Source organism: Anomaloglossus baeobatrachus, chromosome 9, assembly GCF_048569485.1.
Source record: "Anomaloglossus baeobatrachus isolate aAnoBae1 chromosome 9, aAnoBae1.hap1, whole genome shotgun sequence".
NCBI lineage: Eukaryota > Metazoa > Chordata > Amphibia > Anura > Aromobatidae > Anomaloglossus > Anomaloglossus baeobatrachus.
The window spans coordinates 228,492,403-228,516,497 of NC_134361.1; the positions used below are offsets into that span (position 1 = coordinate 228,492,403).

A 24,095-nucleotide genomic window follows, 5' to 3' on the forward strand; every position below is an offset into this window, starting at 1 on the left:
GGTCGACAAAACAAAAATAATTTGCTGTTACGTTATCATCGGGTAAATGTAAAAATGTTACATTTTGGATTTAAAGGGATATTCCCATTTTGAACAATTATGGCAAATCTATGATGTTCCATCTGCTGGCGCCACTGGGAACTGAGAGGAGGCTGCGCACACTGGGGTCTCCCCACTCACTTGTGAGCTCCAAAAAACTGGTTTGGGAGAAAGTAGAACCCCCTTTTAAAGGGTTATTCTAATGATTAAAAAGTGTGGCGACCAGAAGGGGGCATATGGGGGGAATTTGTTCATTTTGTGTCGAAGGGAGGGAGCGAGCGAGGGAGGAAAAAGGAAAGGAGGAAAAAGGAAAGGAGGAAAAAAAGGAAAGAAAAGGAGGAAAAAGGAAAGAAAAGGAGGAAAAAGGAAAGGAGGAAAAAGGAAAGGAGGAAAAAGGAAAGGAGGAAAAAGGAAAGGAGGAAAAAGGAAAGGAGGAAAAAGGAAAGGAGGAAAAAGGAAAGGAGGAAAAAGGAAAGGAGGAAAAAGGAAAGGAGGAAAAAGGAAAGGAAAGGAGGAAAAAGGAAAGGAAAGGAGGAAAAAGGAAAGGAGGAAAAAGGAAAGGAAAGGAGGAAAAGGAAAGGAAAGGAGGAAAAGGAAAGGAAAGGAGGAAAAAGGAAAGGAAAGGAGGAAAAAGGAAAGGAAAGGAGGAAAAAGGAAAGGAAAGGAGGAAAAAGGAAAGGAAAGGAGGAAAAAGGAAAGGAAAGGAGGAAAAAGGAAAGGAAAGGAGGAAAAGGAAAGGAAAGGAGGAAAAAGGAAAGGAAAGGAGGAAAAGGAAAGGAAAGGAGGAAAAGGAAAGGAAAGGAGGAAAAGGAAAGGAAAGGAGGAAAAGGAAAGGAAAGGAGGAAAAAGGAAAGGAAAGGAGGAAAAAGGAAAGGAGGAAAAAGGAAAGGAAAGGAGGAAAAGGAAAGGAAAGGAGGAAAAGGAAAGGAAAGGAGGAAAAAGGAAAGGAAAGGAGGAAAAGGAAAGGAAAGGAGGAAAAAGGAAAGGAAAGGAGGAAAAAGGAAAGGAAAGGAGGAAAAAGGAAAGGAAAGGAGGAAAAAGGAAAGGAAAGGAGGAAAAAGGAAAGGAAAGGAGGAAAAGGAAAGGAAAGGAGGAAAAGGAAAGGAAAGGAGGAAAAGGAAAGGAAAGGAGGAAAAGGAAAGGAAAGGAGGAAAAGGAAAGGAAAGGAGGAAAAGGAAAGGAAAGGAGGAAAAAGGAAAGGAAAGGAGGAAAAAGGAAAGGAGGAAAAAGGAAAGGAAAGGAGGAAAAAGGAAAGGAAAGGAGGAAAAAGGAAAGGAAAGGAGGAAAAAGGAAAGGAAAGGAGGAAAAGGAAAGGAAAGGAGGAAAAGGAAAGGAAAGGAGGAAAAGGAAAGGAAAGGAGGAAAAGGAAAGGAAAGGAGGAAAAGGAAAGGAAAGGAGGAAAAAGGAAAGGAGGAAAAAGGAAAGGAAAGGAGGAAAAAGGAAAGGAAAGGAGGAAAAAGGAAAGGAAAGGAGGAAAAGGAAAGGAAAGGAGGAAAAGGAAAGGAAAGGAGGAAAAGGAAAGGAAAGGAGGAAAAGGAAAGGAAAGGAGGAAAAGGAAAGGAAAGGAGGAAAAGGAAAGGAAAGGAGGAAAAAGGAAAGGAGGAAAAGGAAAGGAAAGGAGGAAAAGGAAAGGAAAGGAGGAAAAGGAAAGGAAAGGAGGAAAAGGAAAGGAAAGGAGGAAAAAGGAAAGGAGGAAAGGAAAGGAAAGGAGGAAAAGGAAAGGAAAGGAAAGGAAAGAGTTGCCACTAGTCCGTTGAGACTTTGGGTTCCAGAACCCTCATTCTTGGCTGGACCCCCATGATCCCGAGTCATCAGCTAGCCTTTTAAATCATGGAAACAGCCATTAAAGAGAAGCTGTCAGCAGGATTCAGCGCTATACAGTAAAGCCGTGGCCATAATGAAGTTGTGGTGCTGATTAAATGGACACCTGCAGTCACGAGATTAGACCTGTGATTACTGAATAATCTTCATCACAACTTTTCATGACGACACCATCCGGGCATGGGGCGACACTTGGGTGAGGCCGTCTCTTCCTCGCCTCCGCCTGCTGCCATGATTGTGGTGGGCAATGTGATTAGGCAGGCCTTCAATAAAATGGCGCTGGGTGAGGCACCTGCGCAGACCGGGATTACAGCTCAATAATCTGCTCGTTAAGCCACAATCTCGATCTGCGCATGTGCTGCCACGGCGCCATTTTATTGAAGACCGTGCACAGTGTGATTTTACAGACTGTCCTCAATAAAATAGAGCTGGATGCGGTGCATGGGCAGATTGAGATTTCGGCTGAGTGACGATGGGAATCCGATGGGGGCAGGTCCATCGTAAGAGAAAAGGGACCCCGTCACCCCTGTGCGTGGATTTAACACAAAGGGATTCCCTATATTGTTAAAACGCGTAAAGCAAAGAGGTAAATGAGAAGCGAGAGGCTGCAGGTGGGTGAGCAACAGCCAAAAAGCAAGAACGTGCGTTCGCAGCCCCCCCTCCCCAGACATAGGGGGCACACGGCGTGCCATGAAACCGGGCGCAGCCTTCGGCCTCTTACCAGCTCCTCCATCTTTGCACTGAGCTGCTTGTTGGTTACATTACTGGAGTCCAGGGCAGCAGCCAAATCCTGGTAACGAGACTGCGGCGCATGCAATCAGGTAAAGGGATAGCGAGGCGGCCGGAAGAAAAGTCATAGGAGGGAAAAAAAGGAAAGACATTCGGGTGTTAATGACGACTTTACCAAATAAGGAAATATCCTTCGTGTTATACCCCAGTCAGGTGTCCCCCCCCCCCCCCCCCGGGTAGTCACTCACCTCCACTTCTGGACTTGCGGATGAGATGAGGTTTTCTCCATTTACATAAGAGTTACCCTTAAATGAGAAGAAAGTCAAAAATAAATCTTCAATTTTAAAACGTTCTCCCTTATCTCCAGAATACAGAGGGAGATTTGCGCCCCCTTTCTTCCCCGGATGCGCCCCTGTCCTTCTAAGTGCCAAAGATGCAGGGCATCTCTGCCTTTGTACCCACTTGGCACACGTGCGCCTCCTGACGATTTATCCAGCTTCACCTCGCACGTTTCCTCCGTACGACAGCAGTCATCCATGCCCTATACCGCTAACCAGTGTATCTGCGCAATGATGATTGACACCCACCTGAGACACCAAGCCATTCAGCTGTTCGGAGAGCTGCCGGAGACTGTCTGTCGAGGAGACGAACCTACAAGACAGATTAACACACGTTATATACGGTTTTAGTGAACGAGCCGACCATTCTTACCATGTGGTATAAGGCGAGACACCCATGCCTAAATATATACATCAACAGGGCTGAGCGTCTCCGGCCCTTCTCCATAACGGCAGTGCAGAGCTGTGTTTGTTGCCTGCTGCAGATGGATCATTTTTGTGAAACTGCAAATGCTGCTCTATGGAAGCATACAACAGAAGATAATCCTCTGCTGTATGCATCAATAGAATGTCATTCGCAGCTTCTCATTACTGGTTTCTCAGCAGCACGAACAAAACAGCTTAACTAATCTCAAATATAATAATAATATATATATATATATATATATATATATATATATATATATATATATATATATATATATATATATATATATATATATATATATATATATATATATATATATATATATATATATATATATATATAATAATAATATATATATAATAATATATATAATAATATATATATATAATAATATATATATATATATATATATATAATAATATAAATATATATATATATATAATAATAATAATATATATATAATATATATATATATTATATATATATATATATAATTATATTATATACACACACACACACACACACACTGCAGTATATCCTCTCAGGGCCTCTATTCAGAGCCCCTTACTACAGTACCTCTCCTTTCTGTCCCTTGTCGCAGCCACCTCATGTAGTACATCTTTTCATCCCCTCTATGCACATCACAGTCCTGCAGCATTGCTCTCCTTTCATGCCCTCTATACAGAGCCCCCTCCTGCAGTATCACTCTCCTTTCTGTCCCCTGTATACAGCCCCCTCTCATGCAATACATACAGAGCCCCACTAAGATAACCCTCTGCCATATGCATTAATAGAATGACATTTGCAGTTTTACATCACTCCGACATACTGCATTATATCTTCTCAAGCCCTCTATGTGGAGCCCCCTCCTGCAGTATCGCTCCTTTCTGCCCCTTATTTGCAGCCACCTCTTGCAGTAGATCTTTTCAGCCCCTCTATGCGCAACACCATCCCGCAGCATCGCTCTCCTATTCATGCTATTTATATATTGCCCCCTCCGGCAGTATCTCCCTTTCTGTCCCCTGTATACAGCCCCCTCCAAGATAACCCTCTGCCATATGCGTTAATAGATAGAATGACATTCGCAGTTTCACATCACTCCGAGACACTGCAGTACATCTTCTCAAGTCCTCTATGCGGAGCCTTCTTCTGCAGTATCTCTCTCCTTTCTGTCCCCTGTATACAGCCCCCTCTCATGTACCACATAGAGGGTCCCATCCAAAAGTACTTATCTCATGCCCTATGTAGAGAACACCAATGTGCCTCTTTTCTCAGTGCCTGCAGTTTCTCTCTCCTTTCTATCCCCTCTATGTATGGAAACAATTGCCTTGTGTTGTAGTGACTTCAAAGCTTTGTGTGAAGGGGGCTGACAGCTCAATTCAATAGCAAAACCAGCCCCTTCTATAAATTAGCTGTGAAGAAAGGGTCTGGCTTAGCTACTGAAATGAATAGCCAGCCCCCTCACATACAGCAAACGAAACTCTCCTGTGTCTGCCTACAGAGGCGGAAAGTGAAGCTTACCTGCCAACAATACCGTTGCACCGTGCAGACCGTACTCACCTTTTGCCATCGGCCGCCATCTTTGTACCATCGTAGTCATTTTGCTGCACAAGAAACACAAAAAAGCGAGAAAAAATAGTGAGCTGTACAAAACTGTAAAGAGATCAGTATGGTGATCTAGGCAGGGCACAGATGCAGCAGCAAGCAGGCGATTATAAAAGGAGCCAACACCAAGACATGAGATGGGGTCACCAGGTGAGTATCATATGAGCCATTACATATAGTATTGGGGAGATTTAAGCTCCTTGTCCGCTGAGCAGCTGCTCAATTTAATATGATGAGACCACTTCTAAGATAAAATCTGGAATGTTGCATTTTATCTTTATTTGGGGGGTGGGGAGAGATTTGAAGAGAGCGAGTGCAATGTATAAGCCTGCGGGGGAAGCCGGGGGGGGGGGGGGGGGGGCGTGTGGAGGTCACACACCTCGGACAGTGGGTTGTTAAACTGAGTTTCTGTTGGGGTTTTAGCATTATCCGAGGCATCCTCTGTTAGGATTTCTGCGTCCGGATCGTCTCTCTCCAAGAGGACCTGTCAGAGCACACAACAGGGGGTTAGCACAACACATGGGGGGCTACGTTACCAGCCTGGCCATATACAATACGGCAACACTTAAGGGGGAGCGTGGGTCCGACCTCGGGACCCTCAGTGATCCTGGGATAGATTTTAGTGTACAGCGGCGCTCCCGATTGTGCACTGAAAGCCATACCCTACTTTCCCAGGATCCGGGGTCCCGGGTCAGTCCCGAATAGAGTTTTGTAAGACCCTGGTACCCGGCCCTCTCCTTCCCAGAGGCATCATAGACCCAGTGCAACGTTATTATGGGGCCTACTGATCAGAAGAGGAGCCGGGGACGCCGGCCGGGAGGAGAGGGCCTGGTCTGGGGGCCGTGCCCAGTGAACCAGAGTCGTGCAAATCCCTCAGAAAGTGACCGCATGTCCCGGCGGTCTCTGATGGAAGCCCTTGGACGGGTCGGTCTGGTTATATAGAGTAGAAATGGTTAAAAACAAAAATTATACAATGAATCACAGACGTAAAACACAAATGTAACAAGAACAAAAACGGGATTAATGTGACAAATCACTAATAACATTCCAGCAGGTGACTGCTTCTTACTGGCGGAGCGACCAGTCCAAGTCAGCAGGCGGCCCCGACTAACCCGCAGAGCCAGCAGGCGGCCCCGACTAACCCCCAGAGCCAGCAGGCGGCCCCGACTAACCCGCAGAGCCAGCAGGCGGCCGCGGCGCCCCCCAGAGCCAGCCAGCGGCCCCGACTACCCCCAGAGCCAGCAGGCGGCCCCGACTAACCCGCAGAGCCAGCAGGCGGCCCCGACTAACCCCCAGAGCCAGCAGGCGGCCCCGACTAACCCCCAGAGCCAGCAGGCGGCCCCGACTAACCCCCAGAGCCAGCAGGCGGCCCCGACTAACCCCCAGAGCCAGCAGGCGGCCCCGACTAACCCCCAGAGCCAGCAGGCGGCCCCGACTAACCCCCAGAGCCAGCAGGCGGCCCCGACTAACCCCCAGAGCCAGCAGGCGGCCCCGACTAACCCCCAGAGCCAGCAGGCGGCCCCGACTAACCCCCAGAGCCAGCAGGCGGCCCCGACTAACCCCCAGAGCCAGCAGGCGGCCCCGACTAACCCCCAGAGCCAGCAGGCGGCCCCGACTAACCCCCAGAGCCAGCAGGCGGCCCCGACTAACCCCCAGAGCCAGCAGGCGGCCCCGACTAACCCCCAGAGCCAGCAGGCGGCCCCGACTAACCCCCAGAGCCAGCAGGCGGCCCCGACTAACCCCCAGAGCCAGCAGGCGGCCCCGACTAACCCGCAGAGCCAGCAGGCGGCCCCGACTAACCCGCAGAGCCAGCAGGCGGCCCCGACTAACCCGCAGAGCCAGCAGGCGGCCCCGGCGCCCCCCAGAGCCAGCAGGCGGCCCCGACTACCCCCAGAGCCAGCAGGCGGCCCCGACTACCCCCAGAGCCAGCCAGCAGGCGGCCCCCAGAGCCAGCAGGCGGCCCCGACTAACCCCCAGAGCCAGCAGGCGGCCCCGACTAACCCCCAGAGCCAGCAGGCGGCGGCACCCAGAGCCAGCCAGCAGGCGGCCCCCAGAGCCAGCAGGCGGCCCCGACTAACCACCAGAGCCAGCCAGCAGGCGGCCCCGACTAACCCCCAGAGCCAGCAGGCGGCGGCCCCCAGAGCCAGCCAGCAGGCGGCCCCCAGAGCCAGCAGGCGGCCCCGACTAACCCCCAGAGCCAGCAGGCGGCCCCGACTAACCCCCAGAGCCAGCAGGCGGCCCCGACTAACCCCCAGAGCCAGCAGGCGGCCCCGACTAACCCCCAGAGCCAGCAGGCGGCCCCGACTAACCCCCAGAGCCAGCAGGCGGCCCCGACTAACCCCCAGAGCCAGCAGGCGGCCCCGACTAACCCCCAGAGCCAGCAGGCGGCCCCGACTAACCCCCAGAGCCAGCAGGCGGCCCCGACTAACCCCCAGAGCAAGCAGGCGGCCCCGACTACCCCCAGAGCCAGCCAGCAGGCGGCCCCCAGAGCCAGCAGGCGGCCCCGACTAACCCCCAGAGCCAGCAGGCGGCGGCACCCAGAGCCAGCCAGCAGGCGGCCCCCAGAGCCAGCAGGCGGCCCCGACTAACCCCCAGAGCCAGCAGGCGGCCCCGACTAACCCCCAGAGCCAGCAGGCGGCCCCGACTAACCCCCAGAGCCAGCAGGCGGCGGCCCCCAGAGCCAGCCAGCAGGCGGCCCCCAGAGCCAGCAGGCGGCCCCGACTAACCCCCAGAGCCAGCAGGCGGCCCCGACTACCCCCAGAGCCAGCAGGCGGCCCCGACTACCCCCAGAGCCAGCCAGCAGGCGGCCCCCAGAGCCAGCAGGCGGCCCCGACTAACCCCCAGAGCCAGCAGGCGGCGGCCCCCAGAGCCAGCAGGCGGCCCCGACTAACCCCCAGAGCCAGCAGGCGGCGGCCCCCAGAGCCAGCAGGCGGCCCCGACTAACCCCCAGAGCCAGCAGGCGGCGGCCCCCAGAGCCAGCCAGCAGGCGGCCCCCAGAGCCAGCCAGCAGGCGGCCCCCAGAGCCAGCCAGCAGGCGGCCCCCAGAGCCAGCCAGCAGGCGGCCCCCAGAGCCAGCCAGCAGGCGGCCCCCAGAGCCAGCCAGCAGGCGGCCCCCAGAGCCAGCCAGCAGGCGGCCCCCAGAGCCAGCCAGCAGGCGGCCCCCAGAGCCAGCCAGCAGGCGGCCCCCAGAGCCAGCCAGCAGGCGGCCCCCAGAGCCAGCCAGCAGGCGGCCCCGACTAACCCCCAGAGCCAGCCAGCAGGCGGCCCCGACTAACCCCCAGAGCCAGCAGGCGGCCCCGACTAACCCCCAGAGCCAGCAGGCGGCCCCGACTAACCCCCAGAGCCAGCAGGCGGCCCCGACTAACCCCCAGAGCCAGCAGGCGGCCCCGACTAACCCCCAGAGCCAGCAGGCGGCCCCGACTAACCCCCAGAGCCAGCAGGCGGCCCCGACTAACCCCCAGAGCCAGCAGGCGGCCCCGACTAACCCCCAGAGCCAGCAGGCGGCCCCGACTAACCCCCAGAGCCAGCAGGCGGCCCCGACTAACCCCCAGAGCCAGCAGGCGGCCCCGACTAACCCCCAGAGCCAGCAGGCGGCCCCGACTAACCCCCAGAGCCAGCAGGCGGCCCCGACTAACCCCCAGAGCCAGCAGGCGGCCCCGACTAACCCCCAGAGCCAGCAGGCGGCCCCGACTAACCCCCAGAGCCAGCAGGCGGCCCCGACTAACCCCCAGAGCCAGCAGGCGGCCCCGACTAACCCCCAGAGCCAGCAGGCGGCCCCGACTAACCCCCAGAGCCAGCAGGCGGCCCCGACTAACCCCCAGAGCCAGCAGGCGGCCCCGACTAACCCCCAGAGCCAGCAGGCGGCCCCGACTAACCCCCAGAGCCAGCAGGCGGCCCCGACTAACCCCCAGAGCCAGCAGGCGGCCCCGACTAACCCCCAGAGCCAGCAGGCGGCCCCGACTAACCCCCAGAGCCAGCAGGCGGCCCCGACTAACCCCCAGAGCCAGCAGGCGGCCCCGACTAACCCCCAGAGCCAGCAGGCGGCCCCGACTAACCCCCAGAGCCAGCAGGCGGCCCCGACTAACCCCCAGAGCCAGCAGGCGGCCCCGACTAACCCCCAGAGCCAGCAGGCGGCCCCGACTAACCCCCAGAGCCAGCAGGCGGCCCCGACTAACCCCCAGAGCCAGCAGGCGGCCCCGACTAACCCCCAGAGCCAGCAGGCGGCCCCGACTAACCCCCAGAGCCAGCAGGCGGCCCCGACTAACCCCCAGAGCCAGCAGGCGGCCCCGACTAACCCCCAGAGCCAGCAGGCGGCCCCGACTAACCCCCAGAGCCAGCAGGCGGCCCCGACTAACCCCCAGAGCCAGCAGGCGGCCCCGACTAACCCCCAGAGCCAGCAGGCGGCCCCGACTAACCCCCAGAGCCAGCAGGCGGCCCCGACTAACCCCCAGAGCCAGCAGGCGGCCCCGACTAACCCCCAGAGCCAGCAGGCGGCCCCGACTAACCCCCAGAGCCAGCAGGCGGCCCCGACTAACCACCAGAGCCAGCAGGCGGCCCCGACTAACCACCAGAGCCAGCAGGCGGCCCCGACTAACCACCAGAGCCAGCAGGCGGCCCCGACTAACCACCAGAGCCAGCAGGCGGCCCCGACTAACCCCCAGAGCCAGCAGGCAGCCGCAACCACCCCAGAGCCAGCAGGCAGCCGCAACCACCCCAGAGCCAGCAGGCAGCCGCAACCACCCCAGAGCCAGCAGGCAGCCGCAACCACCCCAGAGCCAGCAGGCAGCCGCAACCACCCCAGAGCCAGCAGGCAGCCGCAACCACCCCAGAGCCAGCAGGCAGCCGCAACCACCCCAGAGCCAGCAGGCAGCCGCAACCACCCCAGAGCCAGCAGGCAGCCGCGACCACCCCAGAGCCAGCAGGCAGCCGCGACCACCCCAGAGCCAGCAGGCAGCCGCGACCACCCCAGAGCCAGCAGGCAGCCGCGACCACCCCAGAGCCAGCAGCCCCATACCGGCAGTCTCTTCTGTTTAGCGGCTTTGGTGGGAAAGGTCGTCGGACCACCAATACTTACGGCTCCATTCCCATCAGCAGTTTTGCCTTATATAGCTCCCCCCACAGGCTGTACAGGGAACTGCAGCGCGGCCCTTACCCCAGCCTCATGTATGCGGAGTGTCATTTCCTCTGCACACTGGGGGTTGTAGTTCTCCAGCCCTGACATTTCCGCGGTGACGTGTCGCCTGTGACTCACATTCCTGCCTGTCACACATTCCAGTTTGGCAGGTTAGAGCGGTGTCGGGATCACAAGGGAGGAGGGAACCCACGCCTGCGGAATAGTCACCGGAGATTTGGGACTTCCTGCCCCTTCCCCACTCGGGGAGGATTTGTGCTGTGTAGAGCAATGGTCAATAACGACTGCCTGCAGCGGTCCTGTGCAAGCCCAACATAGTATTTAATAAAATAAGTAATGCTGATAGTCAGCAATCCTCTGATTAAACAGCCATTACCGTTTAGTGCACACAGCTCCCATGCAGAGCAATGTATACAGGCTAGAAGGTGGAAATAAGTTTAGGTCAGCCGAGAAGATGACTGCAGGGTCTATACGAGATGCCGTACTGCACTGTACAGTGCCAGCGATTGCTGCGTGCCCGGTGACGGGCGGAGGAATGCCGGGCAGCTGGCGCGACAAATGCTTAGAGGAAAACGACACCGACGTGCTGGACTTCAAACAATCCCCATATCCTGCCAGGGCGAGAGCCGAGCCAAGAGGCAGCAACTGGCCGGATCGCTGCTCAGGCCCCGGAGGCGGGAAACGTCCGCTCAAGGGTGAAGCCCAAACCAAACAAGTAACAGGGGGAGACCCACGACCCTACAACACGCACCGCTGCCGACGACACACACCCGCTAATACTCACCGCGACCCTACAACACGCACCGCTGCCGACGACAGACACCCGCTAATACTCCCCGCGACCCTACAACACGCACCGCTGCCGACGACACACACCCACTAATACTCACCGCGACCCTACAACACGCACCGCTGCCGACGACACACACGCTAATACTCACCGCGACCCTACAACACGCACCACTGCCGACGACACACCCACTAATACTCACCGCGACCCTACAACACGCACCGCTGCCGACGACAGACACCCGCTAATACTCACCGCGACCCTACAACACGCACCGCTGCCGACGACACACACCCACTAATACTCACCGCGACCCTACAACACGCACCACTGCCGACACACCCGCTAATACTCACCGCGACCCTACAACACGCACCGCTGCCGACACCCACACCCGCTAATACTCACCGCGACCCTACAACACACACCGCTGCCGACGACACACACCCGCTAATACTCACCGCGACCCTACAACACGCACCACTGCCGACGACACACACGCTAATACTCACCGCGACCCTACAACACGCACCGCTGCCGACGACACACACCCGCTAATACTCACCGCGACCCTACAACACGCACCGCTGCCGACGACACACACCCGCTAATACTCACCGCGACCCTACAACACACACCTCTGCCGACGACACACACCCACTAATACTCACCGCGACCCTACAACACGCACCGCTGCCGACGACAGACACCCGCTAATACTCACCGCGACCCTACAACACGCACCGCTGCCGACGACACACACCCGCTAATACTCACCGCGACCCTACAACACGCACCACTGCCGACGACACACACGCTAATACTCACCGCGACCCTACAACACGCACCGCTGCCGACGACACACACGCTAATACTAACCGCGACCCTACAACACGCACCGCTGCCGACGACACACACCCAATAATACTCACCGCGACCCTACAACACGCACCGCTGCCGACGACACACACCCGCTAATACTCACCGCGACCCTACAACACGCACCACTGCCGACGACACACACGCTAATACTCACCGCGACCCTACAACACGCACCGCTGCCGACGACACACACGCTAATACTCACCGCGACCCTACAACACGCACCGCTGCCGACGGCACACACCCGCCAATACTCACCGCGACCCTACAACACGCACCGCTGCCGACGACACACACCCACTAATACTCACCGCGACCCTACAACACGCACTGCTGCCGACGACAGACACCCGCTAATACTCACCGCGACCCTACAACACGCACCGCTGCCGACGACACACACCCACTAATACTCACCGCGACCCTACAACACGCACCGCTGCCGACGACAGACACCCACTAATACTCACCGCGACCCTACAACACGCACCGCTGCCGACGACAGACACCCGCTAATACTCACCGCGACCCTACAACACGCACCGCTGCCGACACCCACACCCGCTAATACTCACCGCGACCCTACAACACACACCGCTGCCGACGACAGACACCCGCTAATACTCACCGCGACCCTACAACACACACCGCTGCCGGCGACACACACCCAATAATACTCACCGCGACCCTACAACACACACCGCTGCCGACGACAGACACCCGCTAATACTCACCGCGACCCTACAACACGCACCGCTGCCGACGACACACACCCAATAATACTCACCGCGACCCTACAACACGTACCCGCTAATACTCACCGCGACCCTACAACACGCACCGCTGCCGACGACAGACACCCGCTAATACTCACCGCGACCCTACAACACGCACCCGCTAAGGGTATGTGCGCACGTTGCTTTTTACCTGCTTTTTACCTGCTTTTTTGCTGCTTTTTCTTCTGCGCTGTTTAATGCCAAAATGGATGTGTTCTTCTATTCAAGCAAAGTCTATGGGAATTTGGGTTTCTTGTTCACACTATTGTTGTTCAAAATGCTGCCTTTTTGTGGCAGAACTTTGGTCAAAAACTCAGCTTTGCAGTGCAAAACCCAAATGGCAAAAACAATTGACATGTTGCTTCTTTGAAAAGCTGAGTTTTTGACCAAAGTTCTGCCACAAAAAGGCAGCATTTTGAACAACATAGTGTGAACAAGAAACCCAAATTCCCATAGACTTTGCTTGAATAGAAGAACACATCCAGTTTGGCATTAAACAGCGCAGAAGAAAAAGCAGCAAAAAAGCAGGTAAAAAGCAACGTGCGCACATACCCTAATACTCACCGCGACCCTACAACACGCACCCGCTAATACTCACCCGCTAATACTCACCGCGACCCTACAACACGCACCCGCTAATACTCACCGCGACCCTACAACACGCACCGCTGCCGACGACACATACCCACTAATACTCACCGCGACCCTACAACACGCACCCGCTAATACTCACCGCGACCCTACAACACGCACCGCTGCCGACGACACATACCCACTAATACTCACCGCGACCCTACAACACGCACCCGCTAATACTCACCGCGACCCTACAACACGCACCGCTGCCGACGACACACACGCTAATACTCACCGCGACCCTACAACACGCACCGCTGCCGACGACACACACGCTAATACTCACCGCGACCCTACAACACGCACCGCTGCCGACGACACATACCCACTAATACTCACCGCGACCCTACAACACGCACCGCTGCCGACGACACACACCCGCTAATACTCACCGCGACCCTACAACACGCACCACTGCCGACGACACACACGCTAATACTCACCGCGACCCTACAACACGCACCGCTGCCGACGACACACACGCTAATACTCACCGCGACCCTACAACACGCACCGCTGCCGACGACACACACCCGCCAATACTCACCGCGACCCTACAACACGCACCGCTGCCGACGACACACACCCACTAATACTCACCGCGACCCTACAACACGCACTGCTGCCGACGACAGACACCCGCTAATACTCACCGCGACCCTACAACACGCACCGCTGCCGACGACACACACCCACTAATACTCACCGCGACCCTACAACACGCACCGCTGCCGACGACAGACACCCACTAATACTCACCGCGACCCTACAACACGCACCGCTGCCGACGACAGACACCCGCTAATACTCACCGCGACCCTACAACACGCACCGCTGCCGACGACAGACACCCACTAATACTCACCGCGACCCTACAACACACACCGCTGCCGACGACAGACACCCGCTAATACTCACCGCGACCCTACAACACACACCGCTGCCGACGACACACACCCGCCAATACTCACCGCGACCCTACAACACGCACCGCTGCCGGCGACACACACCCAATAATACTCACCGCGACCCTACAACACGCACCGCTGCCGACGACACACACCCAATAATACTCACCGCGACCCTACAACACGTACCCGCTAATACTCACCGCGACCCTACAACACGCACCGCTGCCGACGACAGACACCCGCTAATACTCACCGCGACCCTACAACACGCACCGCTGCCGACACCCACACCCGCTAATACTCACCGCGACCCTACAACACACACCGCTGCCGACGACAGACACCCGCTAATACTCACCGCGACCCTACAACACACACCGCTGCTGACGACACACACCCGCCAATACTCACCGCGACCCTACAACACGCACCGCTGCCGGCGACACACACCCAATAATACTCACCGCGACCCTACAACACGCACCGCTGCCGACGACACACACCCAATAATACTCACCGCGACCCTACAACACGTACCCGCTAATACTCACCGCGACCCTACAACACGCACCCGCTAAGGGTATGTGCGCACGTTGCTTTTTACCTGCTTTTTACCTGCTTTTTTGCTGCTTTTTCTTCTGCGCTGTTTAATGCCAAAATGGATGTGTTCTTCTATTCAAGCAAAGTCTATGGGAATTTGGGTTTCTTGTTCACACTATTGTTGTTCAAAATGCTGCCTTTTTGTGGCAGAACTTTGGTCAAAAACTCAGCTTTGCAGTGCAAAACCCAAATGGCAAAAACAATTGACATGTTGCTTCTTTGAAAAGCTGAGTTTTTGACCAAAGTTCTGCCACAAAAAGGCAGCATTTTGAACAACATAGTGTGAACAAGAAACCCAAATTCCCATAGACTTTGCTTGAATAGAAGAACACATCCAGTTTGGCATTAAACAGCGCAGAAGAAAAAGCAGCAAAAAAGCAGGTAAAAAGCAACGTGCGCACATACCCTAATACTCACCGCGACCCTACAACACGCACCCGCTAATACTCACCCGCTAATACTCACCGCGACCCTACAACACGCACCGCTGCCGACGACACATACCCACTAATACTCACCGCGACCCTACAACACGCACCCGCTAATACTCTCCCGCTAATACTCACCGCGACCCTACAACACGCACCGCTGCCGACGACACATACCCACTAATACTCACCGCGACCCTACAACACGCACCGCTGCCGACGACAGACACCCGCTAATACCGCGACCCTACAACACGCACCGCTGCCGACGACATACACCCGCTAATACTCACCGCGACCCCACAACACGCACCGCTGCCGACGACACACACCCGCTAATACTCACCGCGACCCTACAACACGCACCGCTGCCGACGACAGACACCCGCTAATACCGCGACCCTACAACACGCACCGCTGCCGACGACACACACGCCAATACTCACCGCGACCCTACAACACGCACCGCTGCTGACGACACACACGCCAATACTCACCGCGACCCTACAACACGCACTGCTGCCGACGACAGACACCCGCTAATACCGCGACCCCACAACACGCACCGCTGCCGACGACACACACCCGCTAATACTCACCGCGACCCCACAACACGCACCGCTGCCGACGACACACACCCGCTAATACTCACCGCGACCCTACAACATGCACCGCTGCCGATGACACACACCCGCTAATACTCACCGCGACCCCACAACACGCACCGTTGCCGACGACAAACACCCGCTAATACTCACCGCGACCCCACAACACGCACCGCTGCCGACGACAAACACCCGCTAATACTCACCGCGACCCCACAACACGCACCGCTGCCGACGACAAACACCCGCTAATACTCAAACACAAAGATAATAAAGAGTTGGTCTAAATCCACAATATGGTTTTCACTGATGTTATTGAAATGTGCACTTGTAAATTCAGACTGAAGGAAGCAAAACTGGAATTAAGGAGCAAAGAAACGCAAGTGACACAAACCAGAATACATGATACACCCCAAGATGCCTCCGATGACAGCCCTGCCTTCCCCACCGTCGGCCTCCTACCTGGCGGCTTTGCCCCTTCCCCACCGTCGGCCTCCTACCTGGCGGCTTTACCCCTTCCCCACCGTCGGCCTCCTACCTGGCGGCTTTACCCCTTCCCCACCGTCGGCCTCCTACCTGGCGGCTTTGTCCCTTCCCCACCGTCGGCCTCCTACCTGGCGGCTTTGCCCCTTCCCCACCGTCGGCCTCCTACCTGGCGGCTTTGCCCCTTCCCCACCGTCGGCCTCCTACCTGGCGGCTTTGCCCCTTCCCCACCGTCGGCCTCCTACCTGGCGGCTTTGCCCCTTCCCCACCGTCGGCCCTCCTACCTGGCGGCTTTGCCTTCCCCACCGTCGGCCTCCTACCTGGCGGCTTTGCCTTCCCCACCGTCGGCCTCCTACCTGGCGGCTTTGCCTTCCCCACCGTCGGCCTCCTACCTGGCGGCTTTGCCTTCCCCACCGTCGGCCTCCTACCTGGCGGCTTTGCCTTCCCCACCGTCGGCCTCCTACCTGGCGGCTTTGCCTTCCCCACCGTCGGCCTCCTACCTGGCGGCTTTGCCTTCCCCACCGTCGGCCTCCTACCTGGCGGCTTTGCCTTCCCCACCGTCGGCCTCCTACCTGGCGGCTTTGCCTTCCCCACCGTCGGCCTCCTACCTGGCGGCTTTGCCTTCCCCACCGTCGGCCTCCTACCTGGCGGCTTTGCCTTCCCCACCGTCGGCCTCCTACCTGGCGGCTTTGCCTTCCCCACCGTCGGCCTCCTACCTGGCGGCTTTGCCTTCCCCACCGTCGGCCTCCTACCTGGCGGCTTTGCCTTCCCCACCGTCGGCCTCCTACCTGGCGGCTTTGCCTTCCCCACCGTCGGCCTCCTACCTGGCGGCTTTGCCTTCCCCACCGTCGGCCTCCTACCTGGCGGCTTTGCCTTCCCCACCGTCGGCCTCCTACCTGGCGGCTTTGCCTTCCCCACCGTCGGCCTCCTACCTGGCGGCTTTGCCTTCCCCACCGTCGGCCTCCTACCTGGCGGCTTTGCCTTCCCCACCGTCGGCCTCCTACCTGGCGGCTTTGCCTTCCCCACCGTCGGCCTCCTACCTGGCGGCCTTGCCTTCCCCACCGTCGGCCTCCTACCTGGCGGCCTTGCCTTCCCCACCGTCGGCCTCCTACCTGGCGGCCTTGCCTTCCCCTCCGTCGGCCTCCTACCTGGCGGCCTTGCCTTCCCCTCCGTCGGCCTCCTACCTGGCGGCCTTGCCTTCCCCTCCGTCGGCCTCCTACCTGGCGGCCTTGCCTTGCCCCCCCTCCTCGTCGGCCTCCTACCTGGCGGCTTTATCGGTCACCTGGAATGGCTCCAATTGACAGGCATGCCTCATCAAGAGTTTGTGGAGTCACCGGCCATCAGGTGTTCTGTAAAGTCAGACTTCGTGCACAGATTCACACAGTTTTGATTTGTAATCCACAACTCATCTAAATAATGAGAAATGACTGTCCATCGTTACAATAGGACATAAAGGTCAGTCAATCAGAAAATTGCAAAATCCTTGAAGGTATCATCAAGTACAATCATGACAACTATCAATTGCTATAATGAAACTGGCTCTCATAAGGACTGCCACAGGAAAGAAAGACCAAGAATTACTTCTGCTGCAGAGGATAAGTTCATCAGTCTCCTCAAGTTCACAACACCTCAGATACGAGCCCTCAAAAAAATCCACAGACAAATCTTGACAAACTGTCCAGAGGACATTTATGGTCAAATAGTTGCAAAGAAGCTGCGGCTGAGGACCGCAAACAAGATGGAGGCATGTTTAGACTAAGCAACGCAATAATTGGACAATAGAAATATCTGTACAGAGGTATGAAGAGCCAAAACTTAAGATGCAAAGAAGGTGAAGGGATGGCTTCTATATTTGTGGTGTCCACCATGAAGCATAGAAGGGGAGGTGTGACAGTGGAGGGCAGGGATGGCTTTTCTGGTGACACTACCGATTTACTGCAAATACAAGCAACCTTACCCAGCATGACGAACACAATTTTGCAGCGACCGCCATCCCAGTATAACTAATACTCTAGTTTGCTTAACACATGTTTCTTTACTCCTTTCTTTGTAGTTTTGCCGCCTTCAGCCTGAATCAATAATGTGCACATTCCAATAAGAGCAAGGGAACCCATGAAGCAGGCATCCGATGGTGTACGATTGGTGGGAATCCAGCTCCTAAGACCCCCGCTGAAACCCTCCATGCACTGTGTGAATGGAGCGGTAGTGAGCATGTGCGCCCACCACTCCTGTAAGGTCGCACATGCTCACTACCATTCGTAGAATTTAGAACACCCTCCTCCTATGGTGATTGCTCGGGGTCCCCCGCAGACAGATCATACATAATCAGCTATCCTTTAGATTTAACGTCGTCGACTTCAGGTAATAATAATAATAATAATAATAATAATATTTATTCATTTATATAGCGCTATTAATTCCACAGCGCTTTACATACATTTGCATCACTGTCCCCATTGGGGCTCACAATCTAAGGTCCCTATCTGCATGTTTTTGGAGTGTGGGGGGAAACCGGAGGAAACCCACGCAAACACGGGGAGAACATACAAACTCCTTGCAGATGGTGTCCTTGGTGGGATTTGAACCCAGGACACCAGCGCTGCAAGGCTGCAGTGCTAACCACTGAGCCACCGCAAGGCTGCAGTGCTAACCACTGAGCCACCGCAGGGCTGCAGTGCTAACCACTGAGCCACCGCAAGGCTGCAGTGCTAACCACTGAGCCACCGCAAGGCTGCAGTGCTAACCACTGAGCCACCGCAAGGCTGCAGTGCTAACCACTGAGCCACCGCAAGGCTGCAGTGCTAACCACTGAGCCACCGCAAGGCTGCAGTGCTAACCACTGAGCCACCGCAAGGCTGCAGTGCTAACCACTGAGCCACCGCAAGGCTGCAGTGCTAACCACTGAGCCACCGCAAGGCTGCAGTGCTAACCACTGAGCCACCGCAAGGCTGCAGTGCTAACCACTGAGCCACCGCAAGGCTGCAGTGCTAACCACTGAGCCACCGCAAGGCTGCAGTGCTAACCACTGAGCCACCGCAAGGCTGCAGTGCTAACCACTGAGCCACCGCAAGGCTGCAGTGCTAACCACTGAGCCACCGCAAGGCTGCAGTGCTAACCACTGAGCCACCGCAAGGCTGCAGTGCTAACCACTGAGCCACCGCAAGGCTGCAGTGCTAACCACTGAGCCACCGCAAGGCTGCAGTGCTAACCACTGAGCCACCGCAAGGCTGCAGTGCTAACCACTGAGCCACCGCAAGGCTGCAGTGCTAACCACTGAGCCACCGCAAGGCTGCAGTGCTAACCACTGAGCCACCGCAAGGCTGCAGTGCTAACCACTGAGCCACCGCAAGGCTGCAGTGCTAACCACTGAGCCACCACAAGGCTGCAGTGCTAACCACTGAGCCACCACAAGGCTGCAGTGCTAACCACTGAGCCACCACAAGGCTGCAGTGCTAACCACTGAGCCACCACAAGGCTGCAGTGCTAACCACTGAGCCACCACAAGGCTGCAGTGCTAACCACTGAGCCACCACAAGGCTGCAGTGCTAACCACTGAGCCACCACAAGGCTGCAGTGCTAACCACTGAGCCACCACAAGGCTGCAGTGCTAACCACTGAGGTAAACGATCACACCTAATGAATGGCACTTATGGAGAGTGATAAATCCGCACTGGAATGTAGTAAAGGTGCCATCCCGCCTTCCAGCTGCCACCGCACTAATACCTGTCCTCTGCTTTCCTCGGCGTGGGGACAAAGGTTGCTTGGCTACACTACAGTAATATAGCAATGCACACAGCAGCGCGGTGCAAAAAAAGAAGCCAAAACACAACACACATAGGGTGCTTTTTGGCACCTCTCACTCCAGCATTAAAAGGCAAGCGGCGCTGATCACGTCCGGTCCAGCATATGCACAATACGACCCTATAGACACCCGGCCAATAGATGTCATCAGCGCCACTTTCCTATAGACACAACATGGCGGTATAATAGCACATACAATAACAGTGCAGGAGTAAAAGGTCGACCAAACACATTGTGTTGTCATGAACTGCCATGAATACAGCGCAAAAATTAAAAGGGAATCAAAGCAAATTAAAAAATGGGTACAAATCCCATCTGGAGCGATGGGTAATAACGAATGATGAGCATGTGGGACCATGGGTAGGGAAGCACAGGCAAAGCGAGCCGGAGCGAAACGGCAGCAGCCCCCCGTATAGCTCACCTTCATGTCGCCCAAACCAGGGAGGGAAACCCCATTGGATCTATGAAGATCTGATACCAGCCCCTTCAAAATGGCCTCAATCTGAAGATAGTGAGAAAAGAGAAAGAAGAGGGAGAAGGCAGATGAGCAGAAAGGGGAGAGAAGGTACACAGCAACGCGCCCGAGAGGACGGAGGGCACCGACGCCACCGGTATACAGACCCCCAGCACAGGTCCTCACAGCCCTGCAGGGCATTAGTGGGACATCAGATAAAGGGGTTCCAAGATTAATCACCCCCCAATCTGATACAGAGAGTAAAAGTCTCACTTCAGGCTGCGAGCTCTCATCCACGGCCCCCAGTCTGGTGGGAGTATTGGGGGAACAATTCACTGGCCAGGAGGCACTTCTGTGTCCGTCCAAATAAAGCAGCAGCGTAAATGCCCCACGTCCCCCCACCGTCTATGGGATAGCAGGCTACAATGCTCATCAATGAATGGGCGGTGCCCCACAAATCCAGGGACAGAGGTGCCCAGTTCTGGCAAGTGGTGGTGGTCTCAGATATAGCACCCGCACCGGTCTAGAAGATATCGCCCATACTATGAGACCCCCCTACCCCAGGTGTAGCAGCATTCCACCGACTCCGCTTTCCCTGCACATTGGCCCCCCGACCTCACTGTTCAGGGAAGGCTTCTTTTAAAAGGGAATCTGTCCCCTGATTAATGCTGCACAAGTTACAGGCAGCATGAACCACAGCCAGGTATAATCTGTCTTCAAAGTGTGCTGATATTTCAAGGAATATATCAGACACCTGTCAGTCACCCATCGCCGGACTGGTGCCAACTCCCACCAGGCTGCGATTCATTCTACCCGTGGTATCACGCCCCTGTGAGCATACTCCCATGATTTCCATGAGCCGACGTCACCGCTTCAGACGCGCTCTGCGCATGGTTGGAGGCGCAGCAGACTCTGGATCATGCACAGTGCGCTTGTGAAGCTGGGAGGCTAAGGAGGCCCAGCGACGCTGTGGAAGTGAGACACACGCATGCGCGAGATTTCCATCAGCCGGCGGTGACGTCTCATAGTGAGTCACACACTCATACTTGTCTCATTTGTATCACACACAGAAATCATGGTATCATGCCCACAGAGACGCGATAGCTCGGAAAGAGGGCAGACTAGTCGGGGCAAAGCAAAGCCCTTGTGACTAGTCCCAGCGCTTATTAGCATAGGAAAAACGGAAGTTAGGAGCCCTTTTTTATGCTTTATTAGACAGATGGTTAGGCTGGTATTTTTAGCCCACACGTCCCGGCTGCAAAACTAGAGGGCATATGGGACCGACCGACAGACACCAGCGCTGCAGCCCCTTATTCTCAGGATCGGACCCAGTATATGGAGGGTCTTGTGGGGTGTTACCAGGGTCCCAGAGATCAGTGATGGTATATCCTACCAACAAACCATCACTTTGTAAAATGAAAATGCCCCTTTAAGAAATCTCCCAGCCCATTTCTATATCGCTCCATAGCAGGCACAATTGTTATTTTGGAATCTAACCAAGATGGGTGATAAGATATCAGTCAGCAGAGACAAAGAAAAGGCCAAGGAGGCGGTAACTTCAGAGCTGCAATCAAGATGCACCCTAAAAAAACATCCTGCAGATAAGTTGGAGGCATTATGTAAATACAGTGCATGATACCATGTGATCCAGGGACTTACTGGGTCCGGAGAGAGACGATTGGGGGTGTCAGGATGGCTGTTGGACTCTCTTCCCTTTTTCTTCTTCTTGCCGCCCACAGGAGCCGGTGGAGTCGCCTTCTGCTGAAATTCCTTTAGCTACAAAGACAAAAGGAAAAGGATCTAGAAACAAATCAAAGCAAAAAGTCTATGTGACAAATGAACTAGTGTTCTCTGTTATCAGCCTTTTCAGGTTGGGAGAGCAGCTGACTTTTGTGTGGGAAAACAGAGGAAGTCAAGAATAATGCTGCTGCCATGATCACTACGACACGTCACCGCTCCGGCCACATCCACATACAGAGCTGAACCCCGTAACCTCCGGAGCGGGAGACCACCGGCACTCAGAAGCCAGTCTGCGGGCGACCACAGGGTCAAAGATGGACGCAGTCACGAGAGGTAACTGAGAGGGACACGGCTGTCACCACCTACCCCCCCAGCCAACAATCCTAATGTCCCACATTACAGAAAAGACGCGCTGTATTATTTACCAGGACAATGGGACGATTGTAGAAAACAGCGCAGAGAAACCAGACCATAATAACCCGGAGAACCGCAGCTCAGAGCGATAATGTATATTCAGAGGTCTGCACCCGACAGTGCCTCATATCACCATCACCTGCACTAAGGGATATACACCCATACAAAGCCATAACATGTGTATTATACTCCAGAGCTGCACTCACTATTCTGCTGGGGAAGTCACTGTGTACATACATTACTGATCCTGAGTTACCTCCTGTATTATACTCCAGAGCTGCACTCACTATTCTGCTGGTGCAGTCACTGTGTACATACATTACTGATCCTGAGTGACCTCCTGTATTATACTCCAGAGCTGCACTCACTATTCTGCTGGTGCAGTCACTGTGTACATACATTACATTACTGATCCTGAGTTACCTCCTGTATTATACTCCAGAGCTGCACTCACTATTCTGCTGGTGCAGTCACTGTGTACATACATTACTGATCCTGAGTTACCTCCTGTATTATACTCCAGAGCTGCACTCACTATTCTGCTGGTGCAGTCACTGTGTACATACATTACATTACTGACCCTGAGTTACCTCCTGTATTATACTCCAGAGCTGCACTCACTATTCTGCTGGTGCAGTCACTGTGTACATACATTACTGATCCTGAGTTACCTCCTGTATTATACTCCAGAGCTGCACTCACTATTCTGCTGGTGCAGTCACTGTGTACATACATTACTGATCCTGAGTTACCTCCTGTATTATACTCCAGAGCTGCACTCACTATTCTGCTGGTGCAGTCACTGTGTACATACATTACTGATCCTGAGTTACCTCCTGTATTATACTCCAGAGCTGCACTCACTATTCTGCTGGTGCAGTCACTGTGTATATATATTACTGATCCTGAGTTACCTCCTATATTATACTCCAGAGCTGCACTCACTATTCTGCTGGTGCAGTCACTGTGTACATACATTACTGATCCTGAGTTACCTCCTGTATTATACTCCAGAGCTGCACTCACTATTCTGCTGGTGCAGTCACTGTGTATATATATTACTGATCCTGAGTTACCTCCTGTATTATACTCCAGAGCTGCACTCACTATTCTGCTGGTGCAGTCACTGTGTACATACATTACATTACTGATCCTGAGTTACCTCCTGTATTATACTCCAGAGCTGCACTCACTATTCTGCTGGTGCAGTCACTGTGTACATACATTACTGATCCTGAGTTACCTCCTGTATTATACTCCAGAGCTGCACTCACTATTCTGCTGGTGCAGTCACTGTGTATATATATTACTGATCCTGAGTTACCTCCTGTATTATACTCCAGAGCTCCACTCACTATTCTGCTGGTGCAGTCACTGTGTACATACATTACTGATCCTGAGTTACCTCCTGTATTATACTCCAGAGCTGCACTCACTATTCTGCTGGTGCAGTCACTGTGTATATATATTACTGATCCTGAGTTA

The 24,095-nt window shown here is 55.2% G+C and overlaps 1 protein-coding gene across 1 annotated transcript in view; it reads right to left on the reverse strand.

Annotated features, from left to right (window-relative positions):
• Nucleotides 1–24,095, reverse strand: part of GOLGA2 (golgin A2) — a 35,205-nt gene that overhangs the window by 7,682 nt on the left and 3,428 nt on the right. The window contains exons 2-8 of the mRNA XM_075324974.1: nucleotides 22,116–22,232; nucleotides 20,424–20,504; nucleotides 5,339–5,443; nucleotides 4,915–4,958; nucleotides 3,177–3,240; nucleotides 2,838–2,894; nucleotides 2,582–2,662 (exon numbers count right to left, since the gene is read on the reverse strand). Coding sequence (XP_075181089.1) covers nucleotides 2,582–2,662; nucleotides 2,838–2,894; nucleotides 3,177–3,240; nucleotides 4,915–4,958; nucleotides 5,339–5,443; nucleotides 20,424–20,504; nucleotides 22,116–22,232 — 549 coding nt within the window. The remainder of the gene's footprint in view (nucleotides 1–2,581; nucleotides 2,663–2,837; nucleotides 2,895–3,176; nucleotides 3,241–4,914; nucleotides 4,959–5,338; nucleotides 5,444–20,423; nucleotides 20,505–22,115; nucleotides 22,233–24,095) is intronic.